Source organism: Hipposideros armiger, unplaced genomic scaffold (assembly GCF_001890085.2).
Source record: "Hipposideros armiger isolate ML-2016 unplaced genomic scaffold, ASM189008v1 scaffold_164, whole genome shotgun sequence".
NCBI lineage: Eukaryota > Metazoa > Chordata > Mammalia > Chiroptera > Hipposideridae > Hipposideros > Hipposideros armiger.
The window spans coordinates 745811-766752 of record NW_017731514.1 but is presented as its reverse complement, the minus strand read 5'-3'; the positions used below and the strand labels follow the sequence as shown (position 1 = coordinate 766752).

The window sequence follows — 20942 nt, the reverse complement described above, 5'->3', positions numbered from 1 at the left end:
TGTTTAGCATCTTAGCTGTAGAGGGCAGTGTCACTGGCCCTCATATGTGGGATCCGAACCGGGGCCCTCTGGTGTCCCAAGCCAGTTCTTAACCATTGTGCCACTCGGCCGGCCCACAACCTGATGAGTTTTGATGGCCATGTATACCCATAAAACCACCAAAGAAACGACGTTTTGGGGCAGATGCCAATCTGCTTATGTTGCTGTAGTTTTGCCTTTCTGAAACGTCATGTGAACATGGTCATACAGAATGTAGCCTTTTATGCCTGACTTCTCTCGCTCAGCATGGCGATTCTGAGATTTACCCCTAGTGCTGTGTGGATGAGTGGCTTGTTTTTATTGCCAGTAGTAGCCCATTGAATACCTATTATTACATTTCGTGTGTCCATTCTCCTGGTTTCCAATTTGGCGCCAATATGAATAAAGCTTCTGTGTACGAATGTTTTTGTAGACACGTGCTTCATTTCTCTTGGTAAGTACCTTCTCTTAGGAGTGGATGAATCATTGGTAAATATATGTTTAACTTACAAGACTCTGCCAGGTTTCCTAAGTGGTATTTTTTTTTAAATTGGGGAATTGGGGAAGGGGAACAGTGTTGGGGAATTGGGGAAGGGGAACAGTGTTGGGGAATTGGGGAAGGGGACCAGCCAAGTTGTTGTTCGATCTTCATTGTGGAGGGCGCCAGTTGCCATCTGGCTGCCTGTCGCAGCTCGTGGCCTTTAAGCTCAAGGTGCTGTGTTCAGTCTTAGTTGCAGGTGGGCATAGCTACCATCCCATGTGGGAGTCGAACCAGCAGCCTTTATGTTAAGAGCGCACACTCTATCCACTGAGCTATCCGGGCGCAGGTCAGCTCAAGGTGCCAAGTTCAGTCTTAGTTGCAGGTGGGCGTTGCCCACCATCGAACAAGCAGTCTTGTTGTTAGGAGCACGTGCTCTAACCACCTGAGCCATCCTGCCACCTGTTGGCAGCTCAGTGGCTGCTCAGCTCGGGCGCAGCTCACTGGCTTATGTGGGAATCGAACAGCAGCCCTGTTGCTCAGAACTCATGCTCTTAACCAACTGAGCCAATTGGCCAGCCCCTACGTGGTATTTTTTAAATACCAATTTTTTCTTCTTAAAAAGACAACTTGTTCTTTTAATATGAAATTTTGATTACTAGGGAGATCAGTATTTTCCCACATTTTGGCTCACCAGTTATGTTCCCTTTTTGTCTGTTACCTGTTTTGGTATTTTTACCCATTTATCTAGTGTGGTCTTAGGCGTTTTTTCCTTAACTTGCTGTGATGTGAACCCTGTGTTACAGACATCATGCACTTGCTGTGATTTCCCTGGTCTTCGTGTTCCTTTTCGTGTCAGCTAGGCTTCTCTTGGGCATGAGGGACTCTGAATGTTTAGCAGAGCAGCTCTTGACCTTTGTGATGTCTCTTCTTGCTTTTAAGCTTTGAGGGTCCTTGGTGTGGAGAGGGTCTCTGTCGTCTGCTCCATCAGTGTCTCTCGTGACACCACGGCCCCTGGCAGGTCTCTGTCTTAAATGCCTGTCCCCCCTCGTGTAGGGTCTTTGCTGTGTGTTAGAACGCTCGTGTGGGAGTGGGTGGGCCACAGACCACCGTGCAGCCCAGCAGAGGGCAGAGGGCAGAGGTCGGGAGCTGGTGTGGAGCCTTGGTTCTTTGATTAGTGGTGTGGCTGGGTTTTCTGCATGTGACTCAGTGTTGCAGAGCCTGATGGTTGCTGACCCCAGGAGGAGGGGGCTGGGGCGTGAGCCAGGGGACCTGGCCAGCTCTTGTCAGGCCGCTGAACGGCCTGTGAGGATGGGGGAGGGTCCCGGCAGCTGCTGGCCCTTGGTTTCCTGTCCTAAATGTAGGGATTTAGGTTGGGTCCTTTCTGCACCGCAGTCCAAGCACGTGGTCACAGAGGTAAAGTGTTTTCTGGGGGAGAGAGCAAGAAACCAGCAGCCATGGAATATTCTTTGTAAGAAATAGCTCTGGAGTGTATCTTGAAATTCCCTTGGATCTCTCTAGAAAGGGAGGAAACCAGCCCTGTTGACCCCCCTGTGCCAGACAAGGGCTCTTCACGCCCATGGTCTCCATCAGTCCACATTCACCAGGAACCCGGGGATCAGCGAGGCCAGGCTGCGTGCCTGCTGTCACGGAGCAGGTGGCAGAGCTGAAGTGGAAAGCCAGGTCTTTGCTCCCAGAGCCTGGGGGCTTTTTCTCTTTGTGTGGGAAACATTATGATAAAGACTTATTTATCGTAAAGAAATATGTTTTGTCGTAAAAAGCAAAGCCCCACGAATATCAAGCAACGATAAATCTGGCGCGCTGAAAGGCCCGGCAGCACAGGGCTGTCTTCCCTGCTGTTTGCCTGCAGCTGAGACTGGTTGGCAAAGGCACAGCTGTTCCTTTAAGTCGGATTCTCCGTGAGGATTGCCGCAGCCTGGGGTGGAGGTGGGGGTGTTGGCTGCGGGTAGTGCCGGCCTGGTGGATCTCCCCTCCAAGCCCTTCCCGCTCCAGCCCAGACGCCCCGTGACGTTCCCTCTCATTAGGTCTTTTCACCAAAGCTGCTGATTCATCCTCAGGTTGGAGGTGGCTGGGCTGTGGGCCTGGGAGCCGGGGCTGTCAGGCTTTCCCTGGGTCAGGGAGCCGGGGTTCTCAGGCTTTCCCTGGGTGGGGAGCCGGGGCTGTCAGGCTGCCGCTGGGTGGGGAGCTGGGCCTCCTGGGAGGCGTCCTTGATCCTCTCTGGCTGCCCTGTGGTGGGAGTGGTGAGGAAGAAGGGGGCTGGGCAGCACAGAGCCCCGGCGTATTTCTGACCAGAAGTGCAGGCTGGAGATGGGGTAGGTGTGGAGGGGGACAGGGCTTGGTCAAGGTCACGTGGTGAGGGCCAGGCTGCCCCGTCCTTTCTCACCCCTCTCTGGCCTCCCTCTGCAGGGTGCTTCAAGGATGACCGCATCGTCTTCTGGACATGGATGTTTTCCACCTACTTCATGGAGAAATGGGCGCCACGGCAGGATGACATGCTTTTCTACGTGCGCCGGAAGCTGGCGTTCGCTGGCAGTGAGAGCGGCGCTGATGGGAGGAAGGTGAGTGACCCCTCTGACCCCGCCAAGCATCCGTATGGGGCCTGCTCTTGGCGGGCGAGGTGGCCTTCCTTGCAGTCCTCATGCGTGTCAGTAAGGGGGGGGGGATTGCGGTTTATTGAGCACCTACTAAGTGCCAGAAACCGTGTGGAGATGGTCCCACATGCTAGCTAATGGCGGGGTGTGCTGGGCCTGTGTGTACATTATTATTAACCTTCACCATGACCCTGAAAGGCAATGATTGGTGTCACTATTTCACCTGAAAGGAAACTGAAGGCTAGATGATTGAGCTGGCATCTCATAATTAGTAAATAAGTGTAAGGGCAAAGCTTTGACCCCAGAGTCCAGGTTCCTCCCTTGGGCAGGGTGACCTGGCTTGGTGATGAAGGTGATGCTGACCAGTCACTGATCCCAGACCGTGGACCAGACAGAGCGCTGAGCTCTCTACTTCTTGATCTCACTGCGTCCTCCCCACAACTTGACAGGGCAGATCTTCTTATCCCCTTTTCACAGACGAGGAAACTGAGCCCTCAGGGGTGGAGTGGCTGCTCTAAGGTGCCACCCACTAAGTTTAAGTGCGCAGAAGAGCTCATGACACAAACTTTGCGTGTTTCCTCTCTGTGTTTCAGGAGCTTTAGTAGTTTGTAAAATGTTTAAGCAACCTGTGTGCCAAACGTGGGAATGCATGCTTTTCCTTTCAACACAAATGCTGGGAGGCCGCGGAGGCGGCTCTGGAACTTGCGGCCGGCCTGGCTCTGAGTCCGGTGCCCGGATCCTGGGCCGTGGCTTCTTGGCTGTGGGTATACGTCAAGTGCCTGGGCTTCCCCTGCCATGTGCCGGTTCCCTGAGCCTGACGCACGCAGAACAGGCTTTCTGTAGACAGATGGGCCTGGTGTCTGCTGCAAAGGAGACCCGGTGACTTGCTTTCATGCAGGCCTCCTGCTTGCCGGTGGCCATACAGCTGGCCTGGCTGGGCTCTGTGACATGAGGGAGACCCAGGGGTGTCCCTAGGTCCCTGGTGTTCATCTGGTATCTGCAGCAGCCGGCTGTGTGACTGTGTTGTCACTGGGGCCAGTGGGCACTGGGACCCAGAAGTGTATCACCGTGAGCCAACACAGTGCAGTAAATATAGTGAGAAGAGGAGTGGGAGTGGTCAGCAGGCCACGTGGGTGAGAAGAGTCTGAAAGGAAGTGGGGGATGGCCCGGGGGAGGGGGCTGGAAGCGTATGAAGTTCCCACGCATTCAGGTGGTCGGTCACGGTTCTGCGTGGCTGTGGGGTAGAAAGGGAGTGAGGTGGGTGGGGCCCCATCAGGGTGGATGCTAAAGTCACACCCAGGAGTTTGGGTGTTGTCCCCAGAGCCCTGGGAAACCACTGGACCTGGTAAACTGAGGAAGGGGACGTGGTCAGAGTTCCGTTTTAACAAGCTCCCGGCTGGTGGAGGAAGGGCTGGAGCAGATTAGAGCAGAAGCAAGGAGGCTGCTCAGGGGGCCGCTGGTGGTGGCCTGGACCAGGGAGCACCCAGGAAGTGGGCTTAGCCAGCAGGGCTCTGGGCCCCTGAGCCGGGGCAGAGGGAGGACTCGGCCTGACAGCCAGGTCCCCGAGTTGGGCCCAGGGTGATCATGGTGCCCATTGTAGGAGGGTAGTTGAGTTGGTTGGAGGTGCCTGTGTGACGTCCATATGGCGATGTCTTCCAGGCAGTGGCTTGCCTGTCAGAAGGTCAGCAGAGGGATCAGCAGAGGTCAGGGGCAGAGGTAGAGATTCGGAACCATTAGCACCAAGATGGTCCCGGGGTCCCCAGAAGCGCATGGGAAGAGGAGGAATGACAGTAGAAGGGGCCTAGGACACAGCCCTGAGCTGGCCTGACACTGGCGGGAGCAGCAGGAGACCAAGAGCAGCTGGCTGCAGAGGCGGGAGGCCCACACCTCTGGCCTGTTGGCATCTGCTAGAGTTTAAATTGTAGACAAGTTTTTTTGCAATATCTTGGTCTTTTCCCAAAGGCAGTCTGTATGAGCAAAGGCTCCAATAATGACGGGTCGTGTCTGAGACATGCTCAGCTGTCCCTGGGACTCCGGGCCAGGAGAGGCCCCAGCTCTGGAAAGGAAGGGTTTTCTTAGCCCAGCGTGGCCTAGAATTCTCCAGGAGGGCAGGCGGGACACAGGAGAGGTCAGATCTGCGTCTTCCCTGAGAGGCCAGGTGGGAAGGTGAAAGGAGCGGGCAGCTACAGCTCGTACCTGGGCCGAGAGAGGCTCCCTGGGTCCAGGACTGAGGAATTAGGACAGGAGGGGGCCATGTGTAAACCCTCCTGAGGATTGGGGGGGGGTGTTGAGGTCAGTGAGGGGAGCATGTGGCAGTCCAGCTATTCATGTGCTAGAATGTTCTGCTGAATACCCAGTGAGCTCTGCGCAGATGCCCCTCCCCCAGCACTGGGAACACAGAGGTGACTCCGACCTGGCCGTCCTCGGGGAGCCCCCAGGCTGGTAGGTCAGACGGAAGCATAGCCAGTGACACAGCTCAGCTGGTGCTATAATGGTGGGAAGAATGGGGGGCAGGTGGGGGCCCACAAAGAGGAAGTGGTGACACCTGGTTGGAGTATGTAGGACAGAGAGGGGCCAGCAGTGGTGTGAGGACATTCTGTGTGGAGGGACTGGCACGTGTGGAGCATGAGGGGGTGCCAGGCACATGTGTGACAGGGCCTGCCAGGGTGGGCCGTGATTCCAGGAGACCCCATGGGCCTAGGGGGTACAGGGCAGGCCCAGAGGGGAAGTGGGGAAACTGGACGGCAGCTTCCTGCCCCCATGTTCAAAAGAACAGAAAGAAAGGAAAGCCCTTGGCAGGCGCAGTGTGGGCCCCTCTGCGGCACCTGCGCACTGCGGGGCCTCTGCGGCAAGCCCAGGCTGCTTCCCGCCCCTTTCCCATCCTGCAGCCGGCCAAGCTGGTACCTAGTCGCCATAGCAACCTGCTTCCTGCGCTCGCTAGCTGGGGATAGGGGAGGGTGGATGGGTAGCCCGGCCTCCTGTTGGTGGGGTGGGGAGCAGCAGTGTGGGTGGGACAGGATGCGGCATCCCACCGTTCTGCTGCAGGGCCCGAGGGACAACCTGAGGCTCGGTTCTTGATTCACTCTGGCGCGAATAGCCAGGGATTGAGGGACAAGGCTGAACACGCCTGTGTGAACACCTGCACAATGCAATGGTCAGGGACAAGAGTGCCAGACGCCACGGTGGGGCCAGCTCACCCCTGCCCTGTGCCTCGCAGCTGACTGAGGCTGAGCCCCAGGTGGAGGTGGAGGTGTACCGGCGGGACTCCAAGAAGCTGCCAGGCCTCGGAGACCCTGACATTGACTGGGAGGAGAGTGTCTGCCTGAACCTCATCCTGCAGAAGGTATGGGGGTGCAGTGGGGGCGGGGCCCCAGGAGGGGGCTGACGTAGGCCCCGAGGGACAGCAGAGCCCTCCACGCACCCTTCCCTGCGCTCTCTTCCAGCTGGACTACATGGTGACATGTGCCGTGTGCACGCGTGCCGATGGGGGGGACATCCACATCCATAAAAAGAAATCCCAGGTGAGCCAGCTCAGCCCCAAAATGGCAGCCCTCTGGCTGCAGTGTTTGTGTTGAGGAAACAAGTATCCCCCTCACTTCCCTGGCCCTGGGGCGAGGGTCTGGCTCCGGAAATGCATTCAGCTTCCGGGGTCCTGTGTCCTATGAACAGAGCACAGAACCAGGCTGTCCCCAAGCAGCTCATTCTAGAGCCCTTCCGTCTGGCTTTGGCCTGACTGAGCAGCGTGGCCACGGCGACCTGCTCCTTGGACAACACATTCTACTCAGCAGAGTGGCTCTGGGCCTGGGTGCAGGGTGGGGCCTCACTCTGTCCTTAAATCTCCTTTCTTTCAGCAAGTGTTTGCGTCCCCCAGTAAACACCCGATGGACAGCAAAGGGGAGGAGTCCAAGATCAGCTATCCTAACATCTTCTTCATGATTGACAGCTTCGAGGAGGTGAGCTCGTCCCCTTCAGGCCCCCTCCCCAGGGAATGCCAGAAGCTCCTCGCCCTCAGGCCTCACACCCTTGCAGAAAGGCGGGAGGTGGCTGGGAGCAGGGTTGGCCTGGACTCCCACCGCCGTGGCTCCCTCTCTTCCTGCTGTTGGACGTGGGGCAAGGGCGCTCCCCTGGCTCGGAGCCTCAGTTTCTTCATCTGTAAAATGAGCAGTGTGACCATCTGTCCTACTTACTTGTCAGGGTCGGGATCAAACGGGCGCGGGAATGGAGGATGCGTCGTAAACGCCTATAAAAGTGCTGTCTGGACAGGAGGAGTCATTGTTATCGCCAATAACCTCTAATAAGCGCCTCCACGATGTGCCAGCCAGGGTTCCTAGCATGCCAGAGGGGCGGGGCATCGCAAGTTACCCAGGCCACGCTTTTGTTTTAAGGTTGGGGAAACTGGGACCCCAGGCAGAGGTGACAGGGCCCGGGAAGCCCCGGGTGTTGGGAAGAACCCGGCTGTGTCCCACTCCCCTCCGTTGAGGCCCCAGCTGTGGGGCCTGCACTCATCCAGAGGGGGCCAGGGTCCAGAGGCCTCGTGAGGAAGGGAGCGTGGCCTCCAGGGTCTCCCGGATTTGATGGTTTCTCAAAGCACCTTAGGCTCGGGGCTAAGTAGCCCCTCCAGGCTCGCTTGTGGCAGAGCTGAGACTGAACCTGTGTGACTACCAAGCTTGGCCTGTACGCCAGTCCCTCGGAGCAGTGACTCGGGCAGGCGGTCACTCTTTCAGTGCCCCGGTCCTGCGCCTACACACAAGCCGTGAAGCCCAGGGCAGGGGTGGGGCGAGCGGGGCTGGGCGTCCACAGCCAGGGTGCAGGAGACCCTAGAACATGGGCTGGACGGTCCTTGCAAACTGCCTGACTCCTCAGCATGAGGAAGTGTGATGCGGGGCAGCTGTCCTAATGGCCAGCCGGCGGGTACGTCCTCTTCCGGTCCCGGTGTCTCTGTCATCAACGCCCCCCGTTGGACACCACCCCTGCCCCAGAGTTAGGCTGTTCCTGTGCTGGGCTTAGTGGAGGGTGGAGGAGTTGGGGGCCTTGAGCAAATGTCTCAGCATCTGGGGCTCAGTGTTGTCGCCTGGGAAATGGGCGTTTTCCGAGCAGCGCCCCCGGGCAGCCCTGGGCTTGTGGGGGTGGGATGGGTGCGGCCTGGGCTGTGGTTGGGTGGTGGGCGCTCACAGTCGACGTCACCATCTCCACCGTGTGCCCCACCCAGGTGTTCAGTGACATGACTGTGGGGGAAGGAGAGATGGTCTGTGTGGAGCTGGTGGCCAGTGACAAAACCAACACGTTCCAAGGCGTCATCTTCCAGGGCTCCATCCGCTACGAGGCGCTCAAGAAGGTGTATGACAACCGAGTGAGTACGGGGAGGGCCCCCCGCAGCCCCCTGTCGGTCCCTGCCCAGCGCTGTGCTGTAACCGCCTTCCTCAGAGCACCGCAGCGCTGGCTCCGCCGAGGTGGTTTAGGGGCTGCTTTATGGCGCGTCCTTCACGGCGCAGCTCAGCCCACTCAGCCCGCCCCTGTGAGAACACTCCCAGGGCCCTGGCTGACTGATCTGAAGAGAGGAATAGGTGGATGGCCGCATCCGGGGCTCGCCCCCCTCAGAACTGGGGCAGGAGGAATGGGAGGTGGTCTCGGGGCCCGCGGGGCTCCATTCCTGACCTGGCCCTGGGCCTGCTGTGGGCATAGGCCGTCCGGCAGTGAGGGGCGCGTCAGCCGGGGACCCCGAGCTTTTCAGCACTGCCCTGCTCGCCGGGCGAGGGGGCGGGCAGCCCTCAGGGACTGCTCTTCGAGGGGTGGTCGTCCTGGCTGCTCGTGTTCCCAGGGAGCGCTTATCCCCACCAGCCTGGCTCAGGCGGCTCCCACCTGCCCGCAGGTGAGCGTGGCCGCCCGCATGGCACAGAAGATGTCATTCGGTTTCTACAAGTTCAACAACATGGAGTTTGTGCGCATGAAGGGGCCACAGGGCAAGGGCCACGCAGAGATGGCGGTCAGCCGCGTGCCCACTGGCGACACGTCCCCCTGCGGGACTGAGGAGGACTCCAACCCGGCTTCACCCATGCACGAGCGGGTAAGGGCTGTGCAGCTCGGGGAGGGGCCCCCTGTCCCCCGCACCTGCTGCCCACCGCCTCCCTGATCCTTACAGCCCCCAGCGAGGTAGGTGTCGTCATCCCATCTCTGGTGGGGAGGCCGACGTTCAGAGAGGGCAGGTCACTTGCCCAGGGTCACACAGCAGGTTAGTTCTCGGGCCAGAACTCTCTCTGCTTCCCTGAGCTGCCACTGCAGCCAGGCTGAGTTGACTGCGTCCTGGTGCCTGCCTCAGGGACCTGCTAGGCGATCGTGGCCTGTGACAGGCCTCCCCTGGTGAGTGATGTGGGTCGATGATGATCTGGCCTCCCCTCCTGCCCCGTTAGGTCAGCCAGAGCGCACAGAAGCCCCGAGGCACCCGGCTCGCTCTTTGCCCGGCCCACTTGGTTACCAGGTGGGAGCCAGCGTTCCTGGGAGCCCAGGGGCGCTGGACTGCCTGCACTGCCCCAGGTCACATGTCTCCTGTGACAGCGCTGAGCCTTGGAGCCCTGCTCTTTCTCGGCTACCATCCTTCCCTAGGGGTGGGAACCAAGGTCAGAGGTCAGCGGCAGCTTTATTCCCAGAGCCCCCAGGGGGGCCCAGGCAGGAGAAAGTCTCCAGCCCACTGGCTGCCTTGCCCCGCTTGGTCTACTAGAGGGGGCTGCTCAGAGCCGGGGGTCCTGGAGGAGGACAGGTAAGCTAGCGCACCGGGGCGGGGAGGCAGCCTGCTCAGCGCATGTGCAGGAGAGGCGTTTAGGACGAGACATCGTGGGCTGGGACCAGGCACCGCTGCTCATGTGACCTGGGGCGAGCCTCTTTTCCTCTCTGAGCCTCAGTTTGCTCATCCAGAAATGGGGCGAAAACACCTGCTCCCTTCGGTGTTGGGAGGCTCAAAGGAGCCGGTGCGCCTCAGGCACCGGCATGGGGCTTGGTCCTTAGGCATGTCCCCAAGGAGCAGCGCTGTAGTGACTGCTGTCACTGGGGAATAGTCACTGGGAAATGACTCTTACGAATGTAAACTGTGCCTTCCTGCTGTCGGGAGTGGGGTGAGGGAGAGCGTATTTACCATTCCTCTAATTCTGTAAAATGATGTCAGCCATGCACATCGCCACGTAGCCGAGGGCAGTTTTCTTTCTCTTCTTTATACCTTTTTTTGTTGTTGTGTATCTTCTGCAATGAATATGTGTTCTAAGCAGAACAAAACCAAGAAATGCTGTTTTTTGCCAAGATGGGTGAGAATCCCAGGCAGGGGCCTCTTTTATCATTGGAATAGAGGTGGTTTATATTTCTGAGCCGTGTCTGAGATAAGGGGCCTGATTCTTCGCTCTGGCCCTAAATTGCCCACTGAGCTTTGACAGACTGTGTATGAGAAATCCTCCTGAAGATACAGGCTGGGCTGTGGGCTGGACAAGCCTGGGTGCCATTCCAGCCAGGTGTTTGCTGAATGATCACAGAGGCGGTACTAGACCTATGTGAGCCTTGATTCTCCCATCCATCAGATGGGAGTGACAATCTCACCTGCCCAGGTGGCCGTAGGGGTGAAGGAGCCGGTGCCTGTGAAAGCCCCGGGGCCATAGTAGTAGGGGGCCCTGGAGTCAAGGGGAGGGACTTGCCAGGGCCCTGCAGCTGTCAGTGGCAGGGCCCGACCTCCTGGGGACTGTTCAGGCCCCTGCCACCTCTGTGCTCACTGTTGCTTGTCCCCCTTTTCCAAGGGGTCATTTGTAATCAGTGCATGACAAATGCAGACTCTGTGTGTATTGTGGTTTCTGGTGTTTGTTTTTTATCTTTTAAAAACCTTCCCTGACTTGTGGGAGGACCATCTGGAGCCAGCGGCCGCCGGGACTTTGGTGGATGTCGGAGCCATGATGAGAGGCTGATGGGGCTCCCGAAGTCTCGGTCCCAGCTCGTCCTGTTCCTCAGATTCTTGTTTGCATGGGGAGGAGGGAGGAGATGGGCCAAGTTCCCTCTGCCTGGAACGCCCTTCCCCCCCTTCTTCACCTGGCGAACTCCTACTCGTCCTTCAAGACCCAGCTTGAGCGGCGTCTCCTCCAGGAAGCCTTCCCTGAGTTCCCAGGCTCAGTCTCTTTGCCTCTGTGCTCCCTGTATCCTGTGCTTCCCTTTTTCTGTCTCAGCAACCAACATGCCGCCTGTGGTTGTCACTTTCTGAGTGTGTCGCCCCCAGCAGACTGTGAGCTCCTTGAGGGCAGGGACCAGTGTTACGTGCCTGTCTGTCCTCAGTGCTGTGCCCACCTGGCCCTGAGTGGGTGTGGAAAACGTTTGGTGAACTGAACAGGGTGGGGAGAAGAGAGGAGAGGAGGTGATGGAAACAGACTGCTTAGCCACAGCATGTCTATGAAGGAAAGCTGGGGGGAGAGGCATGGGGAATAGGAGCCAAGAGATTAGGGTGAAGGGCACAGCCTCAGGTGGGAGACGTGGGTTGCAGCCTCAGTTTTGCCACCATCCTGCGGGGTGACCTTGGACAAGTCAAGGTTGCTGCCCGCGTTAGTTTCCTCATTTGTCCCAGGGGCTGGTACTGGCTCCCGTCCGGTGGATTGGTCGGGAAGGTTCCGTGGGTTCATGTGCTGTGGTAGGTGCCTGCGCAGAGTCAGCAGCCAGCATGACTTAAATGATCCCCTAACGAGTGTGAGGCCCTCAGGAGGGCAGAGCTGGCGGCCCGGCCGGTCCCTGAGCTGAAACCCTCTCCCAGTGCCCGCTTAGCCCCAGGACGGCCAGGCCCCAGCAGGGCAGGCGGGCGGGCGGGTGGGGTCAGTGAGCACAGCCCGAGTCCCCTCCAGCCAGGTGCTCCCTTTTGGAGCTCTGTGTCAGGTCCAGTTTGAGGGCAGGTGAGCGGGCTCTGGGACGCCCAGCGGTAGGCGGGCTGCTCTGGTGACTACGGCTCTTTGTTCCCAGGTGACCTCCTTCAGCACCCCCCCAACCCCAGAGCGGAACAACCGGCCCACCTTCTTCTCCCCGTCCCTCAAGAGGAAGGTACCCCGGAACCGGATCGCCGAGATGAAGAAGTCGCATTCAGCCAACGACAGCGAGGAGTTCTTCCGGGAGGATGATGGCGGAGGTGACCCTGGCCCCTCTGTGTCTGGAGGGCCCCCCTTCGGCCCTCCAGTCTCCTCTTGGGCCATTCATTCATTCACTCACACTTAGTGCCAGGTGTCCGTCCAGGGTTGGGGATGGAGCTGTGAATAGACAGACCCCTGCCTCGAGGCACCTCCATTCCCGTGGTCTCTGCGTTCACCGTGCACAGTTCCAGGGGCTCATGGACTTCCGGATGTCGGTGGTCTGACCCCCGCACAGTGGGCATGAGAAATACTTGCTGAGGGGGAGATGGGCTCCGGCTCATTTGTGCGTTTTGTGACTTCAGGCTCTGTCGGTTTTACTCCTCAGTGCTCTTTGGCCAGCTTGCCCTCGCTCTAGAACTTTCAGTGGGGTGTCCCTCAGGGTCCTCCGAGGGCTCTCCTGCTGTCGGCTTCCCCTAGCCCAGGCCTGACTGTGGGCGGAGGCCCCAGTCTCACCCACGCACAGTCTGTGGTCTCTCCCAGCACACGCGCCTTCTCGCTGCTCTCTGCGGCATCGCCCCACCATTAGTGAGCTGTGCGCCCGAGGCGGGGTCATGCTTATCTTAGGAGCACCGGGAAGCCAGTGGAGGGTTTAAGCAAGGGACTGACAAAATCAGATTTGAATATTCAAAATCCCACTCAGCGGTCCATGTAGAGAATGGGGGCAGGGCTGGCTGACAGACAAGGCGGGCGGTTCTGGTCTGTTCCGTGCCTGTGAGGCCCGAGGGCCTCATGCGCCATCGTCCTTAGGACCAAGCTGGGCACCTGGCACAGCAGGAACTCCATGCATGTTTGCTGGACAAATGGTGGGGGAAAGGATTCGCTGAGAGCATGGATGGCCCCGGATGGGAAGCTGGGGCTGCGGCGTTGAATGGCCCTGCCCGCCAGGACCCAGAATGCAGAGGGTCTGCTGAGCCCTGGCCTTGACCGGCTCTTGTGTGAGCTCGGGCAAGTGCCTTCCCCATCTCGGCTCGTCTGCAGATCCATAGGAAAGTGCTAGTCGCCACCCTGCCCGTCTGCTGGGTGACCCATGAGACTGGGTGATGATGAGTCACCCCAGCCTTGCCTCATGTCCACGTGGTCTCAGAGAAGTACCACAGTGGGTGACATGCCAGACCCCAAGGAGGAGACTCTAGGGCAGACAAGGGGGTCAGGGAGAGCTCAGGTGGACGAGGCCCTGAGGGATGAGGTGGGGTGAGAGGCAGGAAGTGGGCACGGGGTGTCACAGGCCCAGGTGATAAAGCGCCCAGCAGAGGGTGGAGCTGGGCCAGGAGGGAGTCGCCTGGAGTGGGAGGTGTTCTCCCAGAGGCCCCGTAGCCTGGGCCCTGACCTGGCCGTCGTCTCCCCTCTAGCCGATCTGCACAATGCCACCAACCTGCGGTCTCGGTCCCTGTCTGGCACGGGGCGGTCCCTGGTCGGGTCCTGGCTGAAGCTGAACCGAGCAGATGGAAATTTCCTTCTCTATGCACATTTAACCTACGTCACTTTGCCGCTGCATCGGATCTTAACAGGTACTGTCGGTTGGTGTGGGAACTAGTACCACTTCTCTGTGGCCGCCCTGACTCCTGGGCCTGGGTTCCCGAGGCCAGTTCGTGGGAGTGTCCAGCCCGTCTGAGCATTTCATGGCAGGAGCCCGTCCGTGGCTTCCCTGACGGGTTCTTGGTCTCCCCATTCACACGTCACGTGGGGCCTCTGGGAAAACAACAGCCCTCAGTGTCCCTTTGTACTCCGGCAGCCCTTTTGTCGCCTCCTGAGTGTCTGCAGACACTTGCGGGTGAGGTGAAGCTCTGGGGCCTGTCACTGAGCCCGCCTGCCAGGCAGTGGCGCCTGGGTCAGGCCAGGCTGTGCGTCTGCCTCAGGCCCATTCCCTGGCGGTAAGGTGGGGAGGATGAGCTGCGGCAGTTCCGAGGGCGGGAAGAGGGGGTGCCTGTGATTAGCTGGGCGGGCTTCCTTCGTAAATGGAGCCGCTGTCACCGGAAATCCCTTGTCCATTCCCACCTTCCACCCTAGACATCCTGGAAGTACGGCAGAAGCCCATCCTGATGACCTAGCCGTGTGCGGAGCCCGCACGGAGCCCCCAGCCCTGCCCGGCCCTGGGAGTGCTGCCAAGTGCCTACCTGTCCACCGCCACCGGGGTCTTCTGTGACAACCCAGCGCCGGAGCCAAAGCCAGGCGGGGCCACTCGACCCCCGGGGCCAGGGCCGACTCCAGGAACACCAGCCCAAACTGAAGTGCCTCTTCCTCCTCTCCCGCTGGCTCTGCTCCTGCCCTGTGCCCACCCCCCCGTCAGCCCCAGCCCGCCTCCGGAGAGCCTGCTGCACCGGAGAGGACCAGAGGCACCAAGAGGCCAGAAGAGCAGAGCCGCAAGCCGGCGTCGAGCGTCCAGACCGAGCGCCCCAACGTGCACGTCGCGACAGAGCGGGCGGAGACCGCCCCGCGGGGCGCTCAGCGGGCCTTGCTGGCCGCACTTCCTAAGGAAAGTGGCGTAAGATTCTGTAGTGCTGTGTGGTGAGCTTCCACGCCGGGCTGTCCCGACGCGTGCGTTCTCCCTAGCTTACACTTGGTTCGAGTGGGTTACCATGGGCAGGTGGGGAACATAGCTGTCTGATGGTTTTGCCCTGGGCTGTGAACACCTCACCCCACACCCAGTTCCAGAAAGGCCTCGAGCTGAGCAGACAGGCCCTGATCCCCCCAGAATGGCCTTTGCTTCCAGCCAAAGAGTACCGCCCACACACACACCTCCCGCTGGAGACCCCGCTCTGTGCCTGGCTGGCGTGACCTGTGGACTGAGGGCAGGTGGGAGGGCTCGGGAGCCAGACAGGAGCAGAGGGGGGTCTCGGTCCTGGGGGCCAGGGCGGGGGCAGGCTGCTCGGTCTCCGGTTCCCTAGCGCTTCCTTCCTTCGCCTCAGTGCTGGTCGCATTTCTCAGACCAGATCACTGGGGAAAAGGGGGAGTGGCTTCCCCCACCGGTGTGGCCGGCGTGTGCGTGGCCGTCCAGCCCCGGGCCTGCCTGCGGCCTCGCTCCGGCCTGAAGGCTTGCCACCTGTGATGACGCGTGTTCCCAGAGCCACGACCCTTGTCAAGAGTGGAAACGTTTCTCCTTGCCCGCTGGGAATGAACTGTCTGCTGGGTCCCTGTGGCTATGTGGCTGTGTGTGAAGTCCCCAGGAATATTTGAGGGGTTCCTGCTGTGTGTTTAGAGAGCCTCTGGGGAGAGAAAAGGAATCCGAGGGGCCTGCTCTCCATCTGTTTTAATTCTATGCTCCAAGGGTTTGCGCTGGGCTCCGGAACGGGAGGGACTCCTTGGGGCTTTCCCTAGATTTTGTATGCTGTTATTAAAAGCGAGCTATTGCATTTCATTCTGCCTCAGTTTGCCCACCTGTAAAACGGGGCTGATACCACCTACCTCACTGAAGTCTCCAGGGTTCCAGTACACGACTGGGTCAGGGCGCCACTACTGTGCACCGCTCCCTTCAGGGGTCCTTACCTCCCCCTCCCCTTGCCCTTCTAACCATCTAGTCCAAGAAGATGTGTGGTGGGATGCGGGTAGAACATTCTCAGATTCTCTGACAGCGCCCAGCTCGTGCTCGGCGGCTCCAAAGCAGCGTCCTAGGGCAGCAAAGTGAGGCCTTGCTGCCCAGTGCAGGAGCCGAGCGAGCCTCAGGCAGCAGTGAGCGTGGCCCAGCCTCCCAAGATACCGCTGGAGTCTTCTCCAGGGGAGCCGAGCTTGGCCCCCGCGTTTGTGTCCAAGGTGGCTAACATACAGCTATTTGTTCAGGAACGCTTTCTTCCCTGGGCTGGAGACTCTGAACTCAGCTCTTGGAAAAAATACCATCTTGATGTGGCTTTCATGGAAGGATGAGGTGGTTCACCTGTAGAAAAGAGTGAGTGGTGAAGAGCTTGAGAAGGTTCCACTGGAGCCTGAAACCGGCCCGGCGCTGAGGCTCAGCCATGACTCCTGGGGGCCCTGGGCAAGTCAGGCTCCTATAAACCGCAAACCTACATGCTGTCTGCCTCGCAGGGTGTCCGAGGGCCAGTTGCAGTGATGTGAAAATGCTCTGCACGTGGGGTTTTTCAAGCTGACACCTCATTTTTGAAGTATGTGGACAGGTGCACACGGTGGTTTGGATGCTCTGTATCCAACACTTAGGTAGTACCCAGCACCAGCAAGCACCTGCTCAACATTTAGGTACCATCATCCCCGTCTTACAGATGAAACAGCCAGAGAGGTTAAGTGAACTGCCCAAGACCACACAGCAAGAAGTGAGGACAGGAGGCCCACCCAGGCATTCAGCCCCAATGGACACTGAGCCTTGACACTGCTGCTCGGCCTTTCTGTCCTTCGATCATCCAAAGGGCACTTCTGATACTGAATTTAAAATGTGCTCAGAGATGCTGGTAAAGAGGCAGTAAGCTGGTACTCTGAGGTTGGCTGGTTCTAAGTGACAAATGACATCAGTAACAAAGTAATAGAGTAACAAGTGACAGGACCAGAACTAGCGCCCCCACGTCCTGGTGGGTCCTGCTGTTGGTGCAGTTTTACTTTCTGTAAGGACACCTTTAATTTTGGGGGAATGGGAACATGCCTGTCTCTTGTATGAGCAAAGCGTGCATACATTTCTGAAATGGGAATTGGAGTTACAGTGTTCCTTTGAAGAAACCTAGGTGTCACTTTTTAAACTTTAACATTAATAAGAAAGTTGTTATTATTATTACTATTATTATTTTCCCCTTTTAAAAAAATGTCACGGTCCTGGAGTCTGGTAGATAACACAGCGCCTCCATTTACATCTTCCAGCCCCTGAAGGTTCAAGTAGCACTCGCCTACATTTGGTGTCCTGTGGGAAACATTCCCTCTTGCCTGTAAAAACAGCCAAGACTCCTTAGTTCAAAAGAAAATAATAAAACATAAAGATCGAGAAAAAGAAGAAAACGAAACGAAAATATCCTCTAGCCCAGTCCACTTGGAAATAGGGTGCATTTTATGATGAGACAGGTCCACGCTGACATTTGAAGTTTTGAAGAACTGAGCAGATCCTCAGAAATCAATTCGGTTTCTGTATGGACTAAAAGGGAGGAAAGACTTAAAGGCATGTTCCTAATGTGATTTTTTTTTTTCAAAGAATCTGGCTAGAATCAAACCAGGATCTATTTTTGCTTTTTAAATCATAAATAGTAGACATTTGAAGAATGAAATAAAGTTTTGTTTTTCCATTAAAAGACATTCCAGGGGGCAACTGTATGTCTATGCAGTTGGTATAGTCTAATGACTGGCATTTGAAAAATATATGTGACATTGTCATATGATGGTTTTGAATCACTGGCCAAAATTCCTTAAAGCTTACATATTACAAATCTGCCAACTTTTTTAATCATAGGTTTCACTCCTACATATAGTCTGTTCAGTTTTCCAGTTTAGTTGGAATTTAGTTTTTTATTGTTTCAGAAAGCAAATCTCTTTTGACATTACGTTGATTCTTCCTGTTCAGGCTTCCTCTCATCTTTGTATCAGAACACAGAATTACTTCTCTTTTAAAAAGAACCACCCGAGCAGGACAGATTCTGAAATATGAAAATGCCAAGTGCTGGCTGATGTCTGGCCCTTGGGCTTGAACGAAGCAGCCTTTCGCGGCGTCGGCAACTGGCCTTCCTGGAAGCGCCGCTGTAAGGGCCAGCGTTCCGCCCATCCCTCTCGGGAGGTGACCTGTGCGAGTCATGATGGGTGCACGCTGGGGCTCCTTTTTCCTTTTCACCCATTGACTGGGCATTGACAAGATCCTCAGTGGAAACCAATCCTCCCGCCCGATGTCTGATCCCCGGGACTCCTGAAACACCACACACACAAGCCAGCTCACTTGAACACCGTGTGGCCTGGGGGCTGGGCTCGGAGTTCCACAGCAGGTAGAACCTCCGAAGGAAGGCGAGGCCGGACGCAGCGAGTTTGTTTACAGTTTTCTCTCCCTCCCCAGGCAAGCAGGTCTTTTCCTGGTCTGGTTCCAGTCTCTGGGCTCAGCAGATCAAACAGCAGCTGGAGGTGCCCGTGTTTCTCAGCGTTGTGGTTCTCTGGGTCCCTGCTTCACAGGTCGGGCGATTTAGGTGTAATCTTTTAGGGTTTCCAAGCAAATTCTGTGTGTGAGGATACTTAAACCTGCCAAGAAAACCTGTTGAGATTTTTCACTACTTTGAGGCATACCTAAAGTGACTTCTACAAAATATATTTTGGCAAAAGCACCTGATGGCATACGTAGACTATTGGGTTGTCGGAAAAGTCTTGACGCATTTTTGCAACGAAAAACAGAAAAAAACACCTCATGACTTTTCCGACAGCCCAATATATTGGGATCAGATGTTTCCATCAACACTGGCAGCTCCTGCAGTAGCCGCCTCCCATCTCCAGCAGAAACCATTTCTAAGCGGTGTTTGTGGTTGGCTGTTAGCTGTGCTTCATGATTTTGCATTTCTATTGAAAGATGATTTGCATGTTGGCTATTACATTTCTGTTTCCTCTGTGTTTTCTTCTAATGACTGTACTCAGTTTTTTTTTCCCTCTTATAGGGTATTTCAGATTAAACACAGATCTTACAGCAATGTGTTAACTTAGTGATTGAAACTTACTTTGCCCCCGAAGATTTCTTAAACTTGTTTTGGAGGTCTCTCACAAGTACTTGTTTGAGCTGTGGTTGGAGAGGGACAGGAAGCGCCCTGGGCCCTGGCAGTCCTGGGGTCAGTGAGGGGGTCCGCGGGCCATGACTGTGGTTTGGTCAGATGGTACGTTTGCAAAATCATGAGATGCGTTTCAGCTTTAGCTCTCAGTGCCCATTAATTAGTAGATAGTCTTTCAGTGCTGCTGTGAACTTGCCCGAGATTTCCTGAGAACCTCTTAAAAGAGCCCTCAGAAGTGGAAAGATGACTAACAGGGGTCCCGCATTCGAGTTCGGGGTGGACTCCCAGCACGCTACCTGGTCTGGAACTAGAGTTCAAGTTGACGGTGAGCACGTTTCTACATTTTTGGGCTGACTCTAAGCCTGCCGTCATCAGCTTCCTCATAGATGGAAGCAGCCTCGGTCACACCTCCCGCAACGGGCTTTTTCCTTTCCACGGTCAAATGAAGTCTACCGCACGAGGTGAGGAGTAGAAGGCCTGAGACACTAGACAGTTACAGAATAGGAATGAGTGATAGAGAAAAAGGGGTCTGAGAGGAACATACACGAATCTAGAAAGTCAGGGACATCAATCAAAGGACACTTCTTGGAAACTGATTGCTTTAAACATCTGAGCCAGAATTTTCTGGACTGGCGTCACCAAGGGCAGATTGGAGGAGACGGTAGTTACAAAGGAGGCAGTTCAGTAGGTTGAAAGGACGACTCCCTTGCCATCCAGATCAAACTCCCTCCTAGTTAAATAACTAGGAGGTCCTTTTAAAAAAACAGTCACCTGAAAAATACCTGGCATCTGGGGAGAAGGCCTCCCTGGAAGCTCCCTGTACCACCACATTCCTCGCGCGCCTACTCTCGAGGGCTCCTGTTTGTTTCAGCTCCTTCAACTCTGACCTAGATGAACTTGAGGAACTGCTGTCATGCCCGAGCTTAGAAGAAAATGTTGACCGGAAAGGAAAACCTTTGGGAATTTTATCTGGGGAGAAGGGAGAATGTAAAATGGCTGAATCCCTAGGATCACACAGTTCACTGTATATATACATGTCCAATGTGTAATCATGCTGTGCTTTGTGCTTGATTGTGAAAATGACAGAACAGCTGGACAATTCGTATGAGGAAGGGAAAATATTTGGGGGATGATGTCTTTTGCTTACAGCTTCATACTGAATTCCCTCCTGACGTGGCCCCTCTATCAGCCAACAGGTTGAACAAGACATTTCTTCCTGACATGTGGGTTAAGGGACTTTCATCTTGGAATCTGACTTTAATAAAACAATTCGATTGCTCAGTTTGAAATAACCATGGTTGTTAGTGAACTTGAATGGTTATATTTTGAATAAACAGTTTTGTTCAAAAGACTAGCCAATTCGACACCAGTGACGCCGAATCCTTTAATGGGCACGTACGTACCTTCAAGCAGCTCACAGAAAGGGCCCGTGTGCACCTGGCCCCCTCCCCAGCTGTGTACACAGCTGTGTACAGCTGTGGGCCTTCTCAACCATAAAGTAGAATCACCACCTACCTTCCCAGATGTAGAGGTTGAAGTGAGATGTGTCCAACGGCTGGCATAGTTCCTGGCAACTCTGATAATCACTGCCATCCCCCCACCTCGAAATGTGCAGAAAGGTTATTTCATAGGTTATCTTTAAACAAAGGTCCTAAGGGAGCACAGATGTAGCCCAGTGGTTCTCAAGTTTGAACGTGTATCAGTCACTTGTTAAGCCCAGAAAATATTCTGGAATTAGTGGTGATAGTTGCACAACTCTGTGAATTACCAAAAATGACTGACCTGTACACTTTAAAAGGGTGAATTTTGTAGTATGTGAATTATACCTCAATAGAAAACAGCCACAACACGCCGGGTCCCAACCTGTGGTGGTCGTGACTCAGCAGGTCTGGGGTGGGGCCCATGTGCCTTTCTGACAAGTCCCTCAGTGCTGTTGTGGCCGCATCCCCAGGCCCACCCACACCTAAGAACCCCTGTTCTAGCCCAGCCGCTCAGCTGAGTACCTCAAATAGGACTGGTGTGTTCTGGACAATCTTTCTCC

General features: G+C 56.2%; 1 protein-coding gene across 2 annotated transcripts in view; it reads left to right on the top strand.

The window, feature by feature from the left end:
- The window catches only part of KIAA0930 (KIAA0930 ortholog), a 39359-nt gene extending 20533 nt beyond the window's left edge, over positions 1–18826 (top strand). The window contains exons 1-10 of one of the 2 annotated variants that reach the window (XM_019651706.1): positions 2731–2829; positions 2924–3075; positions 6326–6451; positions 6552–6629; positions 6960–7061; positions 8318–8458; positions 8978–9172; positions 12079–12241; positions 13592–13750; positions 14250–18826. In XM_019651706.1, the coding sequence (XP_019507251.1) occupies positions 2962–3075; positions 6326–6451; positions 6552–6629; positions 6960–7061; positions 8318–8458; positions 8978–9172; positions 12079–12241; positions 13592–13750; positions 14250–14290 (1119 nt within the window). In that variant the 5' untranslated portion in view covers positions 2731–2829; positions 2924–2961 and the 3' untranslated portion in view covers positions 14291–18826. Of the gene's footprint in view, positions 1–2730; positions 2830–2923; positions 3076–6325; positions 6452–6551; positions 6630–6959; positions 7062–8317; positions 8459–8977; positions 9173–12078; positions 12242–13591; positions 13751–14249 lie in introns of those variants that run through there. The other variant, XM_019651704.1, reaches the window with a different exon arrangement.
- Positions 18827–20942: the final 2116 nt, after the last annotated feature.